We start from the raw sequence: 18,089 nt of genomic DNA, 5'->3' as shown, positions 1-18,089 counted from the left end.
CTATCCTCATCAACAGACCCCACCTAGTGACGTTATCAAGAAATATCTCAGATTACTAATTCATTATATACATTTACAACTACTGCAACTACCTCTATGAAGACTTTAATGTGTGTATATATATATATATATATTATTTGCTTTGTTGTCACATATGGAAATTGAACAATATTATCACACAAACACTGTGCACAAATTTTATGAACATCTAAACTAGTTTAATGAGGATCATTAAATTATGAATCTATTCAAACATGTTTGTAATGTACCAGCTGTCTTTAGTAAGACGTTCTAATGTAGGCATCTGCAAATCAGGTTTATAAAAATTATTTTAGAACGCGATGAGCTTTAAAAAGCTTTGCTTTGTTGTTAAATTATTAAACTTAGTATTCATATTTTTAAATAAAATGTGTTATTCAGGTTAAACAACTGGTAAATACAAATGTGCTGTTGCTAACTTGACCTGTGTATTTAAATCAGGAGTTTTAATGTGCTCCAGTGGTCACAGGGAGGAACTGCATCATAGAATGAGTCACTAGAGACATTACAGACTGTAGGAGGAATAATACAGTTATCAATACTGATTATATTCTTTAGAGGTATCAATAAGACATTATATTTTCATAATAATGCCTGTATTTATAAGGTATACTTTGTTATAAAACAATATAATGCCCTGCATCATGTAAACAGCAGATTTATTGTTAATCCTTTGCATCTTCTTGTCAACACAATATGGGAATTATAAATGAAAACACTATTGGGATGTTGTGTTTTATTTCCTTTATGTGTACAAAATAATCTCTAAAAAATACTCTGTGTAACTTTAAATAATAACACTAAATATCGTTTATTTGTCATGTTATTAATGTTTATGGTCAATCATTACCATGACCTTACACTGCCCTCCTGCGGTGACCACGAGTAACTACATCTCTGTGTATGATGAAAGTTTTATTTTGAAATGTGTAACCGGAAGTGTGAGTTATGCTATAATGTCTAAAATGACGTCACTTTGACTAATTGATCAGTTCCTCGCTGTCGCCACTAGAGGGCAGCAAACACTTGTGATTTATAATACACAGATCAACATCTCCTATCGTCAACACAGAGGGAGACTCAGCAACTGATGATGCTTTAAAATATATACTTTATTCAGGTTTACCAACTGGTAAATAAATAAATAAATAAATAAATACAAATAAAAATGTGCTGTTGCTAACTTGACCTGTGTATTGAAAATCAGGAGTTTTAATGTCCTCCAGTGGTCACAGGGAGGAACTGCATCATAGAATGTGTCAGACTTGAGACATTACAGACTGTAGGAGGAATAATACAGTTATTAATACTGATTATATTCTTTAGAAGTATCAATAAGACTTTATATGCTCATAATAATGTCTGTATTTATAATGTTTACATTGTTTTAAAACAATATAAAGCCCTGCATCATGTAATGTGCTAAGAAAGTCTACATAATAATTGAGGAATTCATATATATATATATATATATATATATATATATGTTAATACTTTATTTCAAAAGTTCAATACAATATATTTGAATGTTCAGATTTTTCATTACAATTCTGCAAAAATATTTTACAATATAAAAATACTATACAACAAATGAAATGTAAGAAAATGAAAAGATGAATAATAACAAACAAACAAAAACATCCATTGTTAAACAATTGGAATAAATGTATAATGTCTAAACAATTTAACAGTTTTAGTCAATTTATAATTTTAGAGTTTTAAGTTATGAATCATGGTGAAATATGTTATAAAATCAGTATCTTTATATTCTGTTTATAGTGTTTATAGTCCTGCACATAGACATATATACAGACATATCATATAGACATATATACGTATATAATATGTCTATGGTCCTGCACATAGTAATATATACGTATATATCATATATATCATATATACGTATATATACATATATACGTATATATGTATATATACGTATATTGTATATAAACATATATATACGTATATACGTATATATACATATATATGTTTATATACATATATACGTATATACATATATACGTATACATACATATATACTTATATACGTATATATGTATATATATATACTTATACAAATATATTTATATATGTATATATATAAGTATATTTGTATATATATACGTATATATGTATATATATACGTATATATATATGTATATAAACATATATGTTTATAATGTTTATAGTGTTTCTGGTCCTGCACATAGACATATATACGTATATATCATATAGATATATATAAGTGTATATGTTTATGGTGTTTATAATCCTGCACATAGACATATATAAGTGTATAAGTATATATAGTGTGTTTGTGTTCCTGCAGGCTGTAAACCATGGATGTAGCTGTAAACAGACGCCTCTCTCTCCTACATTGCGTGATGACGTAGCGCGTTAAGCCCCGCCCCCGGCTGGCTCTCTCCTCCATTGCGTGATGACGTAGCACGTTAAGCCCCGCCCCCGGCTGGCTCTCTCCTCTGTTGCGTGATGACGTAGCACGTTAAGCCCCGCCCCGTCTGGCTCTCGCTCCTACGTTGCGTGATGACGTATAGCGTTAAGCCCCGCCCCCTCTGTCTCTCGTTACGTCTGACGGTAAAAAATAGAAACTTCCAAGATGGCGGAGGCCGTGGACTGCATGCAGCCAGCAGCGAGCAGCAGAACAGATCCCTCTAAAGAGCCCTCTAAAGACGCTCTGCTCTCCAAACGACCACCGGAGAGCCGCCCGCAGGCCCCCAGCGACCTCCTGCCGCCTCCCAGCAAGAAGCCCCGGCTGGAGGAGAAGAGCCTGAAGAGCCTGAAGAGCCTGAAGAGCCTGCAGCCCGGGAGGCTGAACGGAGAGCTGTGCGTGTGCGCAGCGGACAAACAGAAACACAACGGCAAGCAGAGTTACGGGACGCCAGCCAAATGGAGTTTCGGCCCGGCCAAGCCGAGCCTCTCCACCGGGACCACCGGAACCACCGGGACTACACCGACTCCACCGACTCCAGCCCGTAAGATCTTCAAAATCAGCAACTTCCTCGCGTCGCCTCACAAAGCGAAGAGGGCGAAAGAGAAACGACACAAGGAGCGAAGCGGTGAAGCGACGCGGAGCGGCGGCGAAGCGGAGCGGCGGATCACCGCGAACTACGATACGAACACCGACACCGAGACCGAGACCGAGAACGGAGACCTGAAGACGGTACCGGGACCGGGAGGTATAGGACCGAGACATACACACACACACGCACACACACACGCACACACACAGCCTGCTGCTCAGCTACACCTCCTCTACTCCATCACTAATAACATCTATACTGCTATTATTACATAACCTCCTCCATCCATCACTAATAACATCTATACTGCTATTATTACATAACCTCCTCCATCCATCACTAATAACATCTATACTGCTATTATTACATAACCTCCTCCATCCATCACTAATAACACACAGCTATAACATGATTTAATACATTATTACATAACATCCTCCAGCTCAGGCCCAGCAGTTATTATTATTATTATTATCAGGAGTTATTAGGCCCAGATGAGATTATATATATAAACACACACGTGGAGATGTGTGTTGGTCAGTGTGATGATGAAGATGTGTGTTGGTCAGTGTGATGATGAAGATGTGTGTTGGTCAGTGTGATGATGAAGATGTGTGTTGGTCAGTGTGATGATGAAGATGTGTGTTGGTCAGTGTGATGATGAAGATGTGTGTTGGTCAGTGTGATGATGAAGATGTGTGTTGGTCAGTGTGATGGATCCAGATGTGTGTTGGTCAGTGTGATGATGAAGATGTGTGTTGGTAAGTGTGATGGATCCAGATGTGTGTTGGTCAGTGTGATGATGAAGATGTGTGTTGGTTAGTGTGATGATGAAGATGTGTGTTGGTAAGTGTGATGGATCCAGATGTGTGTTGGTCAGTGTGATGATGAAGATGTGTGTTGGTTAGTGTGATGGATCCAGATGTGTGTTGGTCAGTGTGATGATGAAGATGTGTGTTGGTTAGTGTGATGATGAAGATGTGTGTTGGTAAGTGTGATGATGAAGATGTGTGTTGGTCAGTGTGATGGATCCAGAAGTGTGTTGGTCAGTGTGATGATGAAGATGTGTGTTGGTCAGTGTGATGGATCCAGATGTGTGTTGGTCAGTGTGATGATGAAGATGTGTGTTGGTCAGTGTGATGATGAAGATGTGTGTTGGTCAGTGTGATGGATCCAGATGTGTGTTGGTCAGTGTGATGATGAAGATGTGTGTTGGTCAGTGTGATGGATCCAGAAGTGTGTTGGTCAGTGTGATGATGAAGATGTGTGTTGGTCAGTGTGATGGATCCAGATGTGTGTTGGTCAGTGTGATGATGAAGATGTGTGTTGGTCAGTGTGATGATGAAGATGTGTGTTGGTCAGTGTGATGGATCCAGAAGTTTGTTGGTCAGTGTGATGGATGAAGCAGCTCTCTGTATCTCCTCTTCTCCTCTCAGATCATCATGTGAAGGAGAAAGAACGAGAGAAGAAGAAGGAGAAGAGCAAAGAGTGGAAGAATCATAAACTGCCACCTGTTCATGACATCTCCAGAGAGAACGGAGACGTGATTCCTCCTCAGAAAGGTACAGAGGACATGTTCATCAGCTGGGATGAAAACACATTTCTCATTATTTTGGTGTAACTTTGATTTTCATGAGTCTGTTCGATATGTTGGTGTCGGAGGTGTGGCGGCAGAACATGAGACCAATATCATTAAATATCTGATTAATAACAATATGTCAGAATTTTGAAAGAAATAATGAAGAAACTGGCAAACATTTATATCAGGGCTGTCAATCCATTAAAATAGTTAATCACGATTAATCGCTAACTAATCGCACATCTTTTAAAGGTCCCATATTGTAAAAAGTGAGATTTTCATGTCTTTTATATTATAAAGCAGGTTTAAGTTCTATATAAATACTGTTAAACTATCAAAACGCTCAATATACTGAGAAATACACACACAGCCCGTATTCAGATATTGTGCGTTTGAAACAAGCCGTCAGGATTTCTGTCCATTTGTGATGTCACAAATATACAATATTTAGACCATTACACAGTTTTAAACGTAAACATTCTAAAAGTGTCCCAGTTTATTTGCTGTTGCAGTGGATGTAAATAACATCAGCTGACAGGAAGTAAACATGGACCCAAACTGTTGCCTAGCAACGCAATTCTGTTGAAATTCACTAAAACGGAGCGTTTCAGACAGAGAGTGAATACAGGTTTATTCAGACAGACAGAATGAGGAAAATAAAGTTTTTTTTTAAACATTATAGCATGTAAACATGTTCTAGTAGAAACACAAAATACAAATATGAACCTGAAAATGAGCTGATATGGGACCTTTCATCTGTTCTAAATGAACCTTAAAGGGAGATTAGTCCAGTATTTAATCCTCTTATCAACATGGGAGTGGACTAATATGCTGCTTTATGTAAATGTATGTATATATTTATTATTGTAAATCAATGAACAACACAGATCAATGACAGATATTATCCAGAAACCCTCACAGGTACTGCATTTAGCATAAAACAATATGCTCCAATCATAACATGGCAAACTGCAGCCCAACAGGCAACAACAGCTGTCAGTGTGTCAGTGTGCTGACTTGACTATGACTTGCCCCAAACTGCATGTGATGATCATAAAGTGTGCATGTCTGTAAAGGGGAGACTCGTGGGTACCCATAGAACCCATTTACATTCACTGATCTGGAGGTCAGAGGTCAAGGGACCCCTTTGAACATGGACATGACAGTTTTTCCTCTCTAACATTTAGTGTCAGTTTGGAGCGTTATTTATCCTCCTTCACTACCAGCTAGTCTGACATTGTTGGTACCGATGGATTCATCAGGTTTATAGTTTTATATATTAGTATCTTCACTCTAGCTTTAAAACTGAGCCGCTACAACCTACAAATCGCAAGTTGCGTTAATGAAATTTGCATTAACGTGTTATTATCGCGTTCACTTTGACAGCCCTGATTTATAGTTCATGTAAATTACAAACACAAGCCATACATTAATATAGAGTCACATTAAAACATAACCTAGTTCAACAAATGTCTTTACTTTTACGCTAAGCTGTCATGCGTAATCTCAAGTATATCAAATGATGCACAGCGTTGTTCTCATTGTAAAATGTCTTACCGTCCTTTATAGAGTCGAAGGAGAAGCCCAAAGCCGGTTCTGAGGAAGACCTCCTGCTGAAGAAACTCAAGAAGAAGAAGAAAAAGAAGCACAAAGATGGCGAGAGGGTGAAGGAGAGGCACAGCAGACCCAAAATGTATCACCGCTCATGCCAGACGGTGTGTTCTGGAGTGACTCTGGGTCCGCCCGAGTTCCTCAGTCGAATTAATGGGAACAACAACAGCATCAACAGCAGCAGCGGTCTCCTCCACACCACCGCCAACCTCACAGCACCACAACACCACCAGGATCCTCCCTTCACTGCCACCACCGCCGCCTCCATCTCCTCCATCTCCTCCATGGTCAGGGACCGGCTCGGCTACAGCTCCCCGTTCCACTGCACCCCGGCACCGGGCCTGTCGGGTCTGGAGTTCGGCCGTCTGATCCACATCGAGCAGCAGGCCAACGGGGGGGCGTCTGTGGCGCACGCCTACACCGAGCAGCTCTCCGGTCTGTCTGCGGCTGAGATGCAGCGTTTCGCCCAGGAGTTTGTGACCCTGTCGTTCAGTGAGGACGAGGCCCAGGCTGCGGGTTTTGTGATGGGAATCATCCACGGAGCGGCGTCCTACCTCCCAGACTTCCTGGATTACTTCTCCTACAAGTTCCCCAGCGCGCCGGTAAAGATGGAGGTGCTCGGGAAGAAGGACATCGAGACGACGACCATGGTCAACTTCTACTCTCAGGTAAGATTGTAGTTTTTAGTATTACTGTCCTCTCTTTAGTTTGGAGGTTCTGTGTGTAAGAGGACGCTGAATCTGACTCGTCCACTTTGATACTGTGAAGTGTCCGTTTGTAATCTGGAGGTGTGAGCAGGACAGACTCAACTGAAGCTGAAGACATCAGCAGCTTCTCTTGTGTTCTGTGTGTCAGTCTTTGTCCAGGCTGTTGATGGATAGAGCTCCTCACTCTTCCTCTAGTCATCTTTCTTCGTGTGTTCAGAGTGTTTCAGGTTGTCTTGTGGAGCAGTGAGTCTTAATGGTGTATGTCACATTGTTTGTCACTTAACATAATGGTTTCCTGCTCGATGGGGATTATAGCACCTTCAGTTGGAGCTGTGCTTTCATGTCAGCCTCTGAAGATACTACTGAAGAAAGTTTAATTATCTATGAGTTCAAAACGGATATTATATGCTTCGTAAAGCTAACGGCTAGAGATGGATCCCACCGGTATCAGACTGAGGTTACCGAGCCATATAAATATGTCAATTTGCCGTTGCACTCCTCTTTGAAATTCTCATTACATTGAACTCATTTATAGAATCTACTAGTAGTTGATAACTGCACTTGATTTGTTCAAGTTTTTCAAGTTAAACCTGCAGAATATTTTTGGCATCATTGGGTAAAAATCCCATAATAACCTTTCATCATATTGTAATTCAAGTGTTCTGAGAGAGAACCAGACTTCTGCTCCTCCTCATGGCTCTGTTTTCAGGCTTTAGAACATCTAGCCCGTGACGGGAGACTTTGACCAATCACAGGTCATTTCAGAGAGAGAGAGCGTTCCTATTGGCTGTTCACTCAACGGAGGCAGCTGTCAATCAATCACCAACTCCGACCAAACGGTCAAACTAGGCAGCGCTGATCAAATATGAATCAATATTCTGTTGCGTTCTGTTTCTCTCCTCACATGTTCTCAGAATCATCTTGTAGTGCACGGTTTAGCTGTAACATGAGAGAGTGTGCTCCGGCTGGTGGGCGGTGCTTGGTGTTTCCTCAACTGATCTCAACATGTTTTCTCATCTTACAGCCAAACCGTGCACTACGAGATGATTCTGAGAACATCTGAGGAGAGAAATAGGCATTAACGTAACAGGCATAGATCAGAAAATGAATAATGAACACCAGACTGCTCAATCTCAGATAAATGTTTTTATTAAGCATTTAATATTTTCCATGTGAGACTTTAAAGGTCCCATATTGTAAAAAGTGAGATTTTCATGTCTTTAATATTATAAAGCAGGTTTAAGTGCTATATGTAAATACTGTTAAACTATCAAAACGCTCAATATACGGAGAAACACACACACAGCCCGTATTCAGATATTGTGCGTTTGAAACAAGCCGTCAGGATTTCTGTCCATTTGTGATGTCACAAATATACAATATTTAGACCATTACACGGTTTTAAACATAAACATTCTAAAAGTGTCCCAGTTTATTTGCTGTTACAGTGGATGTAAATATCATCAGCTGACAGGAAGTAAACATGGACCCAAACTGTTGCTTAGCAACGCAATTCCATTGAAATGCACTAAAACGGAGCGTTTCAGACAGAGAGTGAATACAGGTATATTCAGACAGACAGTATGAGAGAAATCAAGTGTTTTTTTAACCTTACAGCATGTAAACATGTTCTAGTAGAAACACAAAATACAAGTATGAACCTGAAGATGAGCTGATATGGGACCTTTCATCAGTGTTTCTTCCCTGCACATGTTCCAAATATATTAAAATATATTAATATCAACTCTTATAAAGAGGCACACATTTCTGGTTTTCAATTTATTTATTAATGATTAATGAAAATCTATTATATCTTCCATAAAATAAGACGTGATTAAGATCTAATCCCTGAGACAGCAGTTAGTTAAATTATATTTCTTAAATTAAAAAAAAGACTCAGAAATAATTTCCACCCTATACCTCCGTCACAGGTTGTATTCTAATTTTGTTTTTAGAAATTGACAGAATGAATTTAGGTCCGAAAAAATGTCAGATTATTCAAGCCAGAGATCCCTCACTGGGACAGAGATTGTTCCCGAGGTCTTCCTCTGGATCTCTCTCTGGATCTCCCTCTGGGTCTCTCTCTGGATCTCTCTCTGGATCTCTCTCTGGATCTCTCTCTGGATCTCCCTCTGGGTCTCTCTCTGGATCTCTCTCTGGATCTCTCTCTGGATCTCCCTCTGGATCTCTCTCTGGATCTCCCTCTGGGTCTCTCTCTGGATCTCTCTCTGGATCTCTCTCTGGGTCTCTCTCTGGATCTCTCTCTGGATCTCCCTCTGGATCTCTCTCTGGGTCTCTCTCTGGATCTCTCTCTGGATCTCCCTCTGGATCTCTCTCTGGATCTCCCTCTGGGTCTCTCTCTGGATCTCTCTCTGGATCTCTCTCTGGGTCTCTCTGGATCTCTCTCTGGATCTCTCTCTGGATCTCTCTCTGGATCTTCCTCTGGATCTTCCTCTGGATCTCCCTCTGGGTCTCTCTCTGGATCTCTCTCTGGATCTCTCTCTGGGTCTCTCTGGATCTCCCTCTGGATCTCTCTCCAGGTCTCTCTCTGGATCTCTCTCTGGATCTCTCTCTGGATCTCCCTCGGGATCTCCCTCGGGATCTCTCTCTGGATCTCCCTCTGGATCTCTCTCTGGATCTATCTCTGGGTCTCCCTCTGGATCTCTCTCTGGATCTCCCTCTGGATCTCCCTCGGGATCTCTCTCTGGATCTCCCTCTGGATTTCTCTCTGGGTCTCCCTCTGGATCTCTCTCTGGATCTCCCTCTGGATCTTCCTCTGGATCTCTCTCTGGATCTCTCTCTGGATCTCCCTCTGGATCTCCCTCTGGATCTCCCTCTGGATCTCCCTCTGGATCTCTCTCTGGATCTCCCTCTGGATCTCCCTCGGGATCTCTCTCTGGATCTCCCTCTGGATTTCTCTCTGGGTCTCCCTCTGGATCTCTCTCTGGATCTCCCTCTGGATCTTCCTCTGGATCTCTCTCTGGATCTCTCTCTGGATCTCCCTCTGGATCTCCCTCTGGATCTCCCTCTGGATCTCCCTCTGGATCTCCCTCTGGATCTCCCTCGGGATCTCTCTCTGGATCTCTCTCTGGATCTCCCTCTGGATCTCCCTCGGGATCTCTCTCTGGATCTCTCTCTGGATCTCCCTCTGGATCTCCCTCGGGATCTCTCTCTGGATCTCCCTCTGGATCTTCCTCTGGATCTCCCTCTGGATCTCTCTCTGGATCTCTCTCTGGATCTCTCTCCGGGTCTCTCTCTGGATCTCCCTCTGGATCTGGATCATATTTTCTTAATTTAGCCAGTTTGGGTTTAACGTCTCTAGATGATCCGGACGGTGCTGAGATGGTTCAGCAGCAGCAGCGTTCGGTGCCCGTCAAGTTGTGACTGACTGATTCATGACTGTGTTCGCTGCCAGACTGACGTGATGTGTCCAAATCAAGAGAGTTTCTACTGCCACTACGCTTCCATGTGGAAGTAAAGGATACAGGATCTACATGTATTTTAATGCATATCTTGTCTCAAGAGCCTGAAATATAACTCACTTTATAATAACACAGCTCAGTTTGCTCACAGTGTTCTGGTCGTGTGGACAACGTGTCACGGAGCCCGCGGGGTCTCTCTCCCTTTGAGAATCACAGGCCCTGTTCACACCTGGTATTAACATGCGTCCTCAGTGATCGAATCACACACGGACAGCTCTAAGTACGTCTGTTCACACCTGGCATTAGAATGCGTCTCCAGTGACTACTTGTGATCTGATCTCACTTTCCCACTCTATATGCTAATAAACACGTAGTAAACACACGGCTGATACAGCAGCCGTTGTGACGTAATATTACAGGAATGTCAGTGGTAATATTCTACATATTCCTGAATTATGGTACATTTTATTAACATCAAAATAAAAGGTTATTGTACCGGCGGTCTCCGGGGACCTCTGCGTCGCCGGCACCGCTGCTTTTGTCAGACAACAGCCTGTAGGGGTGCAGAGCTTCAGAGAGCCGGGGAGGAGAGAGAACAGGCGGGCGGTCGGGTGTCAGTTCCGCGCAAAGGCATCACTGGGCAGACATCCCATAATAACCTTTCAGCATATTGTAATTGAAGTGTTCTGAGAGAAAACTAGACTCCTGCTCCTCCTCATGGCTCTGTTTTCAGGCTTTAGAACATCTAGCCCGTGACGGGAGACTTTGACCAATCACAGGTCGTTTCAGAGAGAGAGAGCGTTCCTATTGGCTGTTCATTCAACGGAGGCATCTGTCAATCAATCACCAACTCCGACCAAACGGTGAAACTAGGCAGCGCTGATCAGATATGAATCAATATTCTGTTACGTTGCCTATTTCTCTCCTCAGATGTTCTCAGAATCATCTTGTAGTGCTCCGCGAAAAGCAGCGTAACAAAAACAGCGACTCACCTCCGACAGTATGATAATAATGCCCTTCCTGTTCCCAGTCTGATAGTCTGTAGATATGTAGCCTATAAACAAGATATATATATTTTTTTTAAAGATAATTTTTGGGGCTTTTATTCCTTTATTTTGACAGAGACAGAGATAGTTTTTTGTAAGGGGGAGAGAGAGAGAGGGGATGATTCGAACCTGGGGCCGCTGCGGTAAGGACTAAGCCTTGGTACATGGGACGCCCACTTTACCAGGTGAGCTACTGCGGCGCCCAACAAGATATATTTTAATAAAATACAGTTGTACCGAGAGGATACAGTAGAGCACAGAGGCCGTCTCCATGCTGCGAGGCAGACCAGCGCTCACGTCTGTCGTTCTATTCACCTGAAAGGTACAGTGAGACGCCGCGGATCCCAGCTGGACATCAGATGAGTAGGCGGTCCTTAATGTGGTCCAGGACACATTCACTACACACTGCTGAAAGAAAGAGATCATATGAGGCCCAGACCACCTCTGAATGTGGTCTGAATATGGTCTGAAAGATCTGATCTCAATGTGTCTTGAGTGTGTTCACACCTGTACCACCGTAGCTCTCCAACACGCTCGGCACAGGAGAGGCTTCAGCTGGTTCTCCTCACCTCACCACTAGATCCCGCCGGATCCTTCGCACTGCTCCTTTAAAAGCCAATAAATGATGGGAAACAATACGTCATGTAGTCTTTAGTGCCTCCTCCGGGGAGGTAAAACCTCCGTCCTGATGGAGGCACATTAAACTGTATAAAGTGAGCTGGTAGACCAATAAGATGACCTCAGCTTTCTGTGTGCAACATGTATCACATAGACTGTTTATATTTATTGTATAAGTGTGTGTGTATATATAGATATATATAGATATATAGCCTCTCATTTTATTTACTATGTAAACTTATCATCTTTTGCACTCCTCATCCATCAGGATGAATAAAGTTATGTCTTATTTAATACAGTATAACTGGAGTATGCCGGTGGTGGACACATTATCATTAACATCTTTACCGTCTTGCGTCCCTGAACCTGCCCGACTGACACCTCCATCACTACTACACAGCCACCACGGGAATCTAATTCTACAAACAGTATAATATTATGATATGAAATGATATTCGTGTAGCCTGATCTTTATCTGCCCCTCTGCAGAAATACCAGATTTAAAACAATGTCAATGTTCTGAATGAAGCTGTGAAGGATTCAGTTCATTTGATAGCTTCATCTTTTAGTAAGAAAACACTACAGCTTCACAACGATCAGAGCTGGATCAGCCTGATTCTGACACATAATACATGTTTATGGTTGTTCTGAGGCTTCAGTCCTGCTTCATGAAAGCTTCTCTCACACTGTTGAAGTGGACGCTGTAATGTTGACTTCTATTCAGTAGAGCCTTCCCCTGATGTCTGATGAGGGACTCTGTCACCCAGAGGTCTGATTGTGTTGTCAGTCGGTCTTTTATCCATCAGAGTAACAACAGCTCGTCTTTTATCTGTTGTGTGTTGACGTTTGCTTCTCCTGGTGACTGTTGAGTGTCTTGGAGATCCGCCAGAGACTTAAATCATTGTCTTTAAGGTCCTGTTGACCACCAAGCAGATGCTGAGGGTACCCTCATTGAGTGCTTTATTAAAGGCAGGTGCACCGGAAAGGTCAAACCATTTCTGTTAAGGACACACTGACGGTGCTGATCTCAGTTGTTAGACAGACATGTTCTATAAAAGGTGTTAAAAACGTCTCAGCTGGCAGTAACGTATCTGGACAGCTGCTGGGTGAGGGTCTGATCTGTCTTCTCCGTCTTCTCTGTGGTCCGTCCTGCAGGTGAAGCGGACGTATTCCCAGGGAACGTACCGTGCCGGGGCCATGCGGCAGGTCAGTCTGGTCGGTGCTGTGGACGAAGAGGTTGGAGACTACTTCCCCGAGTTCATCAGCATGTTGGAGGAATCTCCCTTCCTGGAGGTCAGTGTGTTTGTCATGTCTACATGTGTACACGCCCTTACAGCCGGTGGACGTGTGAACATCTGGCTATGGCTCGTTATGTAACTTAGAGTTTCTCACCCTGTGTTTCTGCAGCGGACTCTGCCCTGGGGAACGTTCTCCAGTCTGCGGCTGCAGAGCCCCACCGAGAGCGACGACGGCCCCATAATGTGGGTCAGACCGGGAGAACAGATGATCCCGATGGCAGACATGCCAAAATCACCCTTCAAAAGGAAAAGGTGGGTCCACATATTAAGTGTGTAAATGTTTGCCGGTGCACAGCTGTTATCGTCTCACCGGCATCCTCATCTTCAAAAGAAGTAGTTTGGAGGAAAGCTGACGTAGCAGAACGAGTGAAATACCTTCAGCTTATCTCTCAACTCCACATGTCACATACAGGTACTTAACCATGCTCTGAACACATCCTGACTGCTGTGAATAAATGTATTTCAGGTCCACCAATGAGATAAAGAACCTGCAGTATCTACCCAGAGCCAGTGAGCCCAGAGAGATGCTGTTTGAGGACCGGACGAGAGCCCACGCTGACCACATCGGTCAGGGGTTCGAGAGACAAACTACTGCTGCTGTAGGTGTGCTGAAGGCTGTGCGCTGTGGAGAGGAGTGAGTACTCAGTGACGTCTTTTTACCTTATCACGAACAGTACACACACAAACACACACACACCTTTTGTATAGAATACAACCTGAGATCAGTCAACAGAACTTTGTGTCTTGCGTTGCAGAAGTGACGCTCCTGGTCGGATCACCAAAGATGTCGTGTGTTTCCATGCTGGAGATTTCCCAGAGGTGGTCATGAGGCTGCAGCTGGACCTCCATGAACCTCCGCTGTCTCAGGTGGGTCCCAGTTATTAATCGTGCCTAGTATGATACAGTGGTGTGAATAGATTGTGTTTACAGTTTATTGTATTGTCCCCAAGTGTCCAAAAAAGTCAAATAATGCAGCTTCAAGTGCAGAACAGAAAACCCAGAGTCTCTCTTTGACCTCTAACATGCCGCGTTAACTCCTGGTAATCTAATTAGATTAGAGGAATTCCTCATTATAATACTGTTAGCCTGAGCAATACATGGCGAGACTCGGTTGTTCTTTTCTTTTTACCTTACAGTAATGAAAACATCTGCTCATTTAACTGAGGGATTGATGAAGAAAACTGATTACTGAATGTCGTGTGTTGCTGTCGTTGCCTCCACAGTGTGTTCAGTGGATTGATGACGCCAAGCTGAACCAGCTGAGGAGGGAGGGGATCCGATACGCCCGCATCCAACTCTACCACGATGACATCTACTTCATTCCCAGAGGAGTCGTCCACCAGTTCAAAACGGTGTCTGCTGTCTGCAGTCTGGCCTGGCACATCCGACTCAAACAGTATCACCAACACGAAGAGAAGCAGGAGGAAGGGGTGACGGAGGAGGAGAAGTGTGCACCTAGAGAAGTAACACTTTATATCAAAGAAGAAGAGGAGGAAGATGAGGAGGTTGAGAGGAAGGAGTGTGAGCCTGCTGTACAGACGGTGAGGAAGCTGGAGGATGAGGACACCGAGGGAGGGGAGGGGCTGCTCTCACAAACTCCGACACAGATTTTCAAGGAGGAAGAGCGAGAGAACAGAGTCGAGATGAAGGGGCTGTCGACAACACAGCCTCTACCTTTCATCAAGAAGGAGAGAGACGAAGGCGTACTCACTCACACACTAATGGAGACTAAAGCTGAGGAAGATGAGAAGGAGGAAGGTAAAGGAGGGGGAGATGGAGGTGAAGACACATGTCAGACGCTGCAGAAGGGCCATGAGGAAGGAGGAGTGGACAGTTCATCCTTAAAGTCACTACAGCAGATAAAGAAGGAGAACGATGTGGAGGAAGAGAGGCAGCAGAAGACGACTGGTCCAGGTCAAAGTCTAAAAGAGAAAACTAAAGATAGTTTAATGAGCACTTACAACACACCACAAATCAAAAAGGAAAAAGAGAAAGGAAAAAGAGAGAAAGATGAAAAGGAGAGGATTAAAGAGAAGGAGAAGAAGGACAAGGATAGGAGTAAAGAGAAGGAAAGGGATAAAAAGGATAGGGTGAAAGACAGGGATAGAGAGAAGGACCGGGTGAGAGAGCAGGAGAAGGTGAAGGCCGAGGGAGGAAGAGAGGGGGGAAGAGAGGGGGGTATATCGCAGCCATTGCCACAGATGAGGAAAAAAGAGGAGGAGGAGCGGTCGAGAGAGGGCAGTAAAGCCTCCCAGACTTCCCTGCCAGCACAGAGAGACGAGAAGTGGGATTCAAAGACAACACAAGCCCACGTCAAGAGAGAGAAGGAGCACGAGAAGGACAGGGGAGGCACACAGGCAGCGTCTCACTCACGGCCGGACAGAGACGAGGCTCGAGACGCCTGCTCACATAAACACAAGTCTTCGCACGGGAAGAAGGAGAAGAGCGGGCACAAGGAGGGCAAAGAGGGCCACACGCCGAGTACGCAGGGCGTCCAGGCGAAGTCGGGGAGAGAAGACGGGAAGACGGGCGCTCCCAAACCTGCTAACATTCAGATTAAGAAAGATGGAAAGAAGGATAAAGACGTCAACAGTAAAGAGGAGAGGAAGAAGTCTGCCTCTGGTCCGGCGCCACCAGAACACAAACCACCACGGACTTTCTTCACCTTTGACCTCTTTAAGCCGATGGAGGCTCACCAGACTCTGGCCCTTTCCTTCACAGACAGTCGACCTAAGACTCACCATCACAGTGACTCTCGAGGCTCTTCCTCTAAGCCCGGACCTGACAGTCGGACACTTGTTTCCTCTAAAGGTCTCAAAGTAAAGGACACGGTGCAGGGAAAACCTGCCCCCCCCCTACAGGACACTCGGCCACAGCAGCACTCGTTAAAACAGCCCCTTAAAACACACACCCCCCAAACACAGAAAGACTTCTTAACATGAATGTCTAGATGTCTAGTCTTCTTTTTTTTACTGTACAACTTACGCCGAGGCTTTGTTAAAGTATTTGAAAATGCATCCTTCCTTCAGACATCAGCTGGTCTTTCTAATCTGTAATTGATGAGCGGGGTGCATTCCATTTCTTTACCGACACAGCCACATTACTCCAGTGACGTAGTGAAAAGAGGATGCACTCTCCAAGTATTTTATCAGTGCCTAAGAATGTAAGCTAAGTAGCTCACTTCACGTTTGTTAGCGAATGTATGTAGGCTCTATATAAAATGTTATGTGACCCATGTGTCAGTGCCTGTGCACTACTTAGCTTCGCTCTTAAAGCACCTATTTTAGGTACTGGACTAGCCAATCTGAAAACAACCATCCTTACTCTCTGCTATAGGAATACGTTCACTGTTAGGGACATCGCAGCAGGTCACCGAGCTCCTGCTGAACTCCTCGTGTTGCTTTAGTCGACGGGGTTCGTTGTTTTTAACACTCCAGAATCGGAGCGAGTTAGTTGTTTTCAGACTGGACGTTGTTTGACTCACACAGGGCTGTAAATGATACTGTATGTACCAAAACTGTACAGTATAGATGTTATTAGCACCAATGTGAGAAAATGTATACAGAAATTGCATATATTTTTTGTAAGACAAGTTTTATTTTCCATAGAACTTATTTATATCATTTACTGTCTGTTTTTATTTGAAACCAATGTATGTGAAAAATTTGTTGTAAATACATTTTATTTCCTAAGATAAGACTTGGTAGTGTGATTTATACTCTGATGAGAACCTCTCAATAAATGGTTCAAAAATATTGACTTAGTGTTAATTTCTCTCCGGCATTTCATATCATCACGGTTTCAGTATTTGTCTTTTTAGCTACTAAAGCGGCTCGGGTCCAGAGATGGCGATGGCAGCGGTGGATCGACTGCCGGGAACTTTGGTGCCACAACAGTAGGTGTATATGTGTATATGTATATATATATATATATATAGATATATAGATATATAGATATATATAGATATATAGATATATAGATATATAGATATATATAGATATATAGATATATATATATAGATCGATATATAGATATATAGATATATATATATAGAGATATATATATATATAGATATATAGATATATATATCTATATAGATATATATCTATATATAGATATATAGATATCTATATATAGATATAGATATATATATATAGATATAGATATAGATATAGATATAGATATATATATAGATAGAGGAAGTTAAGGATTTACATTCAATCCGCGTCAGTGGCAGAGGGACATCCTGTGATGGGTACTGACTAGGGATGCACCGATACCACTTTATTTCAGACGGAGTACAAGTACTTACATTTGGGTACTCTCCGATACCGAGTACCGATACGAGTACTTCTCTGTGTCTAAAGACCCTCGTTAACAGCCAGCTGGAGGGTGTGAGCGACACACGAGAGGCTGGGGAGTCCCGCATACGAGACGGTGCGCCGCCACCGGCTCTAGGTCGGCTTGGAAAGGCTCGGGGTGAAGGTGTTTCCCGGGGACGTGGACAAAGTGCTTGCTGCGCTCTCTCTCACCGCCGGGGAGGGACGGGGCCCGGTGCCACTGTCGACCAGGGCGGACTATTTTTAGTGCGCCCCAACCGCGTTGTGCCCCCAGATCAGGGCTCGGCCCACGTTAAAGGCGCCAGGGGTCTGTGGCGATGTCTGCAACCCGCTCGACCCGTCTTGAAACACGGACCAAGGAGTCTGGCGCACGCGCCAGTCAGAG

The 18,089-nt window shown here is 43.3% G+C and overlaps 1 protein-coding gene and 1 long non-coding RNA gene across 3 annotated transcripts; one reads left to right on the top strand and one right to left on the bottom strand.

Moving 5' to 3' along the window:
* Window positions 1–2,626: 2,626 nt before the first annotated feature.
* LOC119486766 (lysine-specific demethylase RSBN1L-like) lies at window positions 2,627–17,119 on the top strand. Of its 2 annotated transcripts, none has more exons than XM_037767115.1 (8): window positions 2,627–3,239; window positions 4,520–4,645; window positions 6,232–6,941; window positions 13,222–13,359; window positions 13,474–13,616; window positions 13,831–13,998; window positions 14,123–14,231; window positions 14,588–17,119. In XM_037767115.1, exons 1-8 carry the CDS (start codon window positions 2,660–2,662, stop codon window positions 16,304–16,306), a joined length of 3,693 nt encoding a protein of 1,230 aa, XP_037623043.1. In that variant the 5' UTR covers window positions 2,627–2,659; the 3' UTR covers window positions 16,307–17,119. The 2 variants fall into 2 exon arrangements, with proteins under 2 accessions (XP_037623043.1, XP_037623042.1); XM_037767114.1 differs by having other exon boundaries at window positions 14,120–14,231.
* Window positions 16,942–17,682, bottom strand: LOC119486768. The gene is made up of 2 exons (XR_005206584.1): window positions 17,608–17,682; window positions 16,942–17,243 (listed from the first exon to the last, which is right to left on the bottom strand). It is a non-coding gene; the product is annotated as an uncharacterized LOC119486768 (long non-coding RNA).
* Window positions 17,683–18,089: the final 407 nt, after the last annotated feature.

The sequence above is a fragment of the Sebastes umbrosus genome, chromosome 4, assembly GCF_015220745.1.
Source record: "Sebastes umbrosus isolate fSebUmb1 chromosome 4, fSebUmb1.pri, whole genome shotgun sequence".
NCBI lineage: Eukaryota > Metazoa > Chordata > Actinopteri > Perciformes > Sebastidae > Sebastes > Sebastes umbrosus.
This window is presented reverse-complemented; position numbering and strand designations above follow the sequence as displayed.

What these genes read in the sequence shown, in the direction of transcription:
- LOC119486766 (XM_037767114.1), top strand. Translation starts at nt 2,660, where the DNA reads ATGGCGGAGGCCGTGGACTGCATGCAGCCAGCAGCGAGCAGCAGAACA. An exon ending in GACGGTACCGGGACCGGGAG is followed by an intron (nt 3,240 to 4,519) that starts GTATAGGACCGA and finishes TTCTCCTCTCAG; the next exon opens with ATCATCATGTGAAGGAGAAA. An exon ending in AGGAATCTCCCTTCCTGGAG is followed by an intron (nt 13,360 to 13,473) that starts GTCAGTGTGTTT and finishes GTGTTTCTGCAG; the next exon opens with CGGACTCTGCCCTGGGGAAC.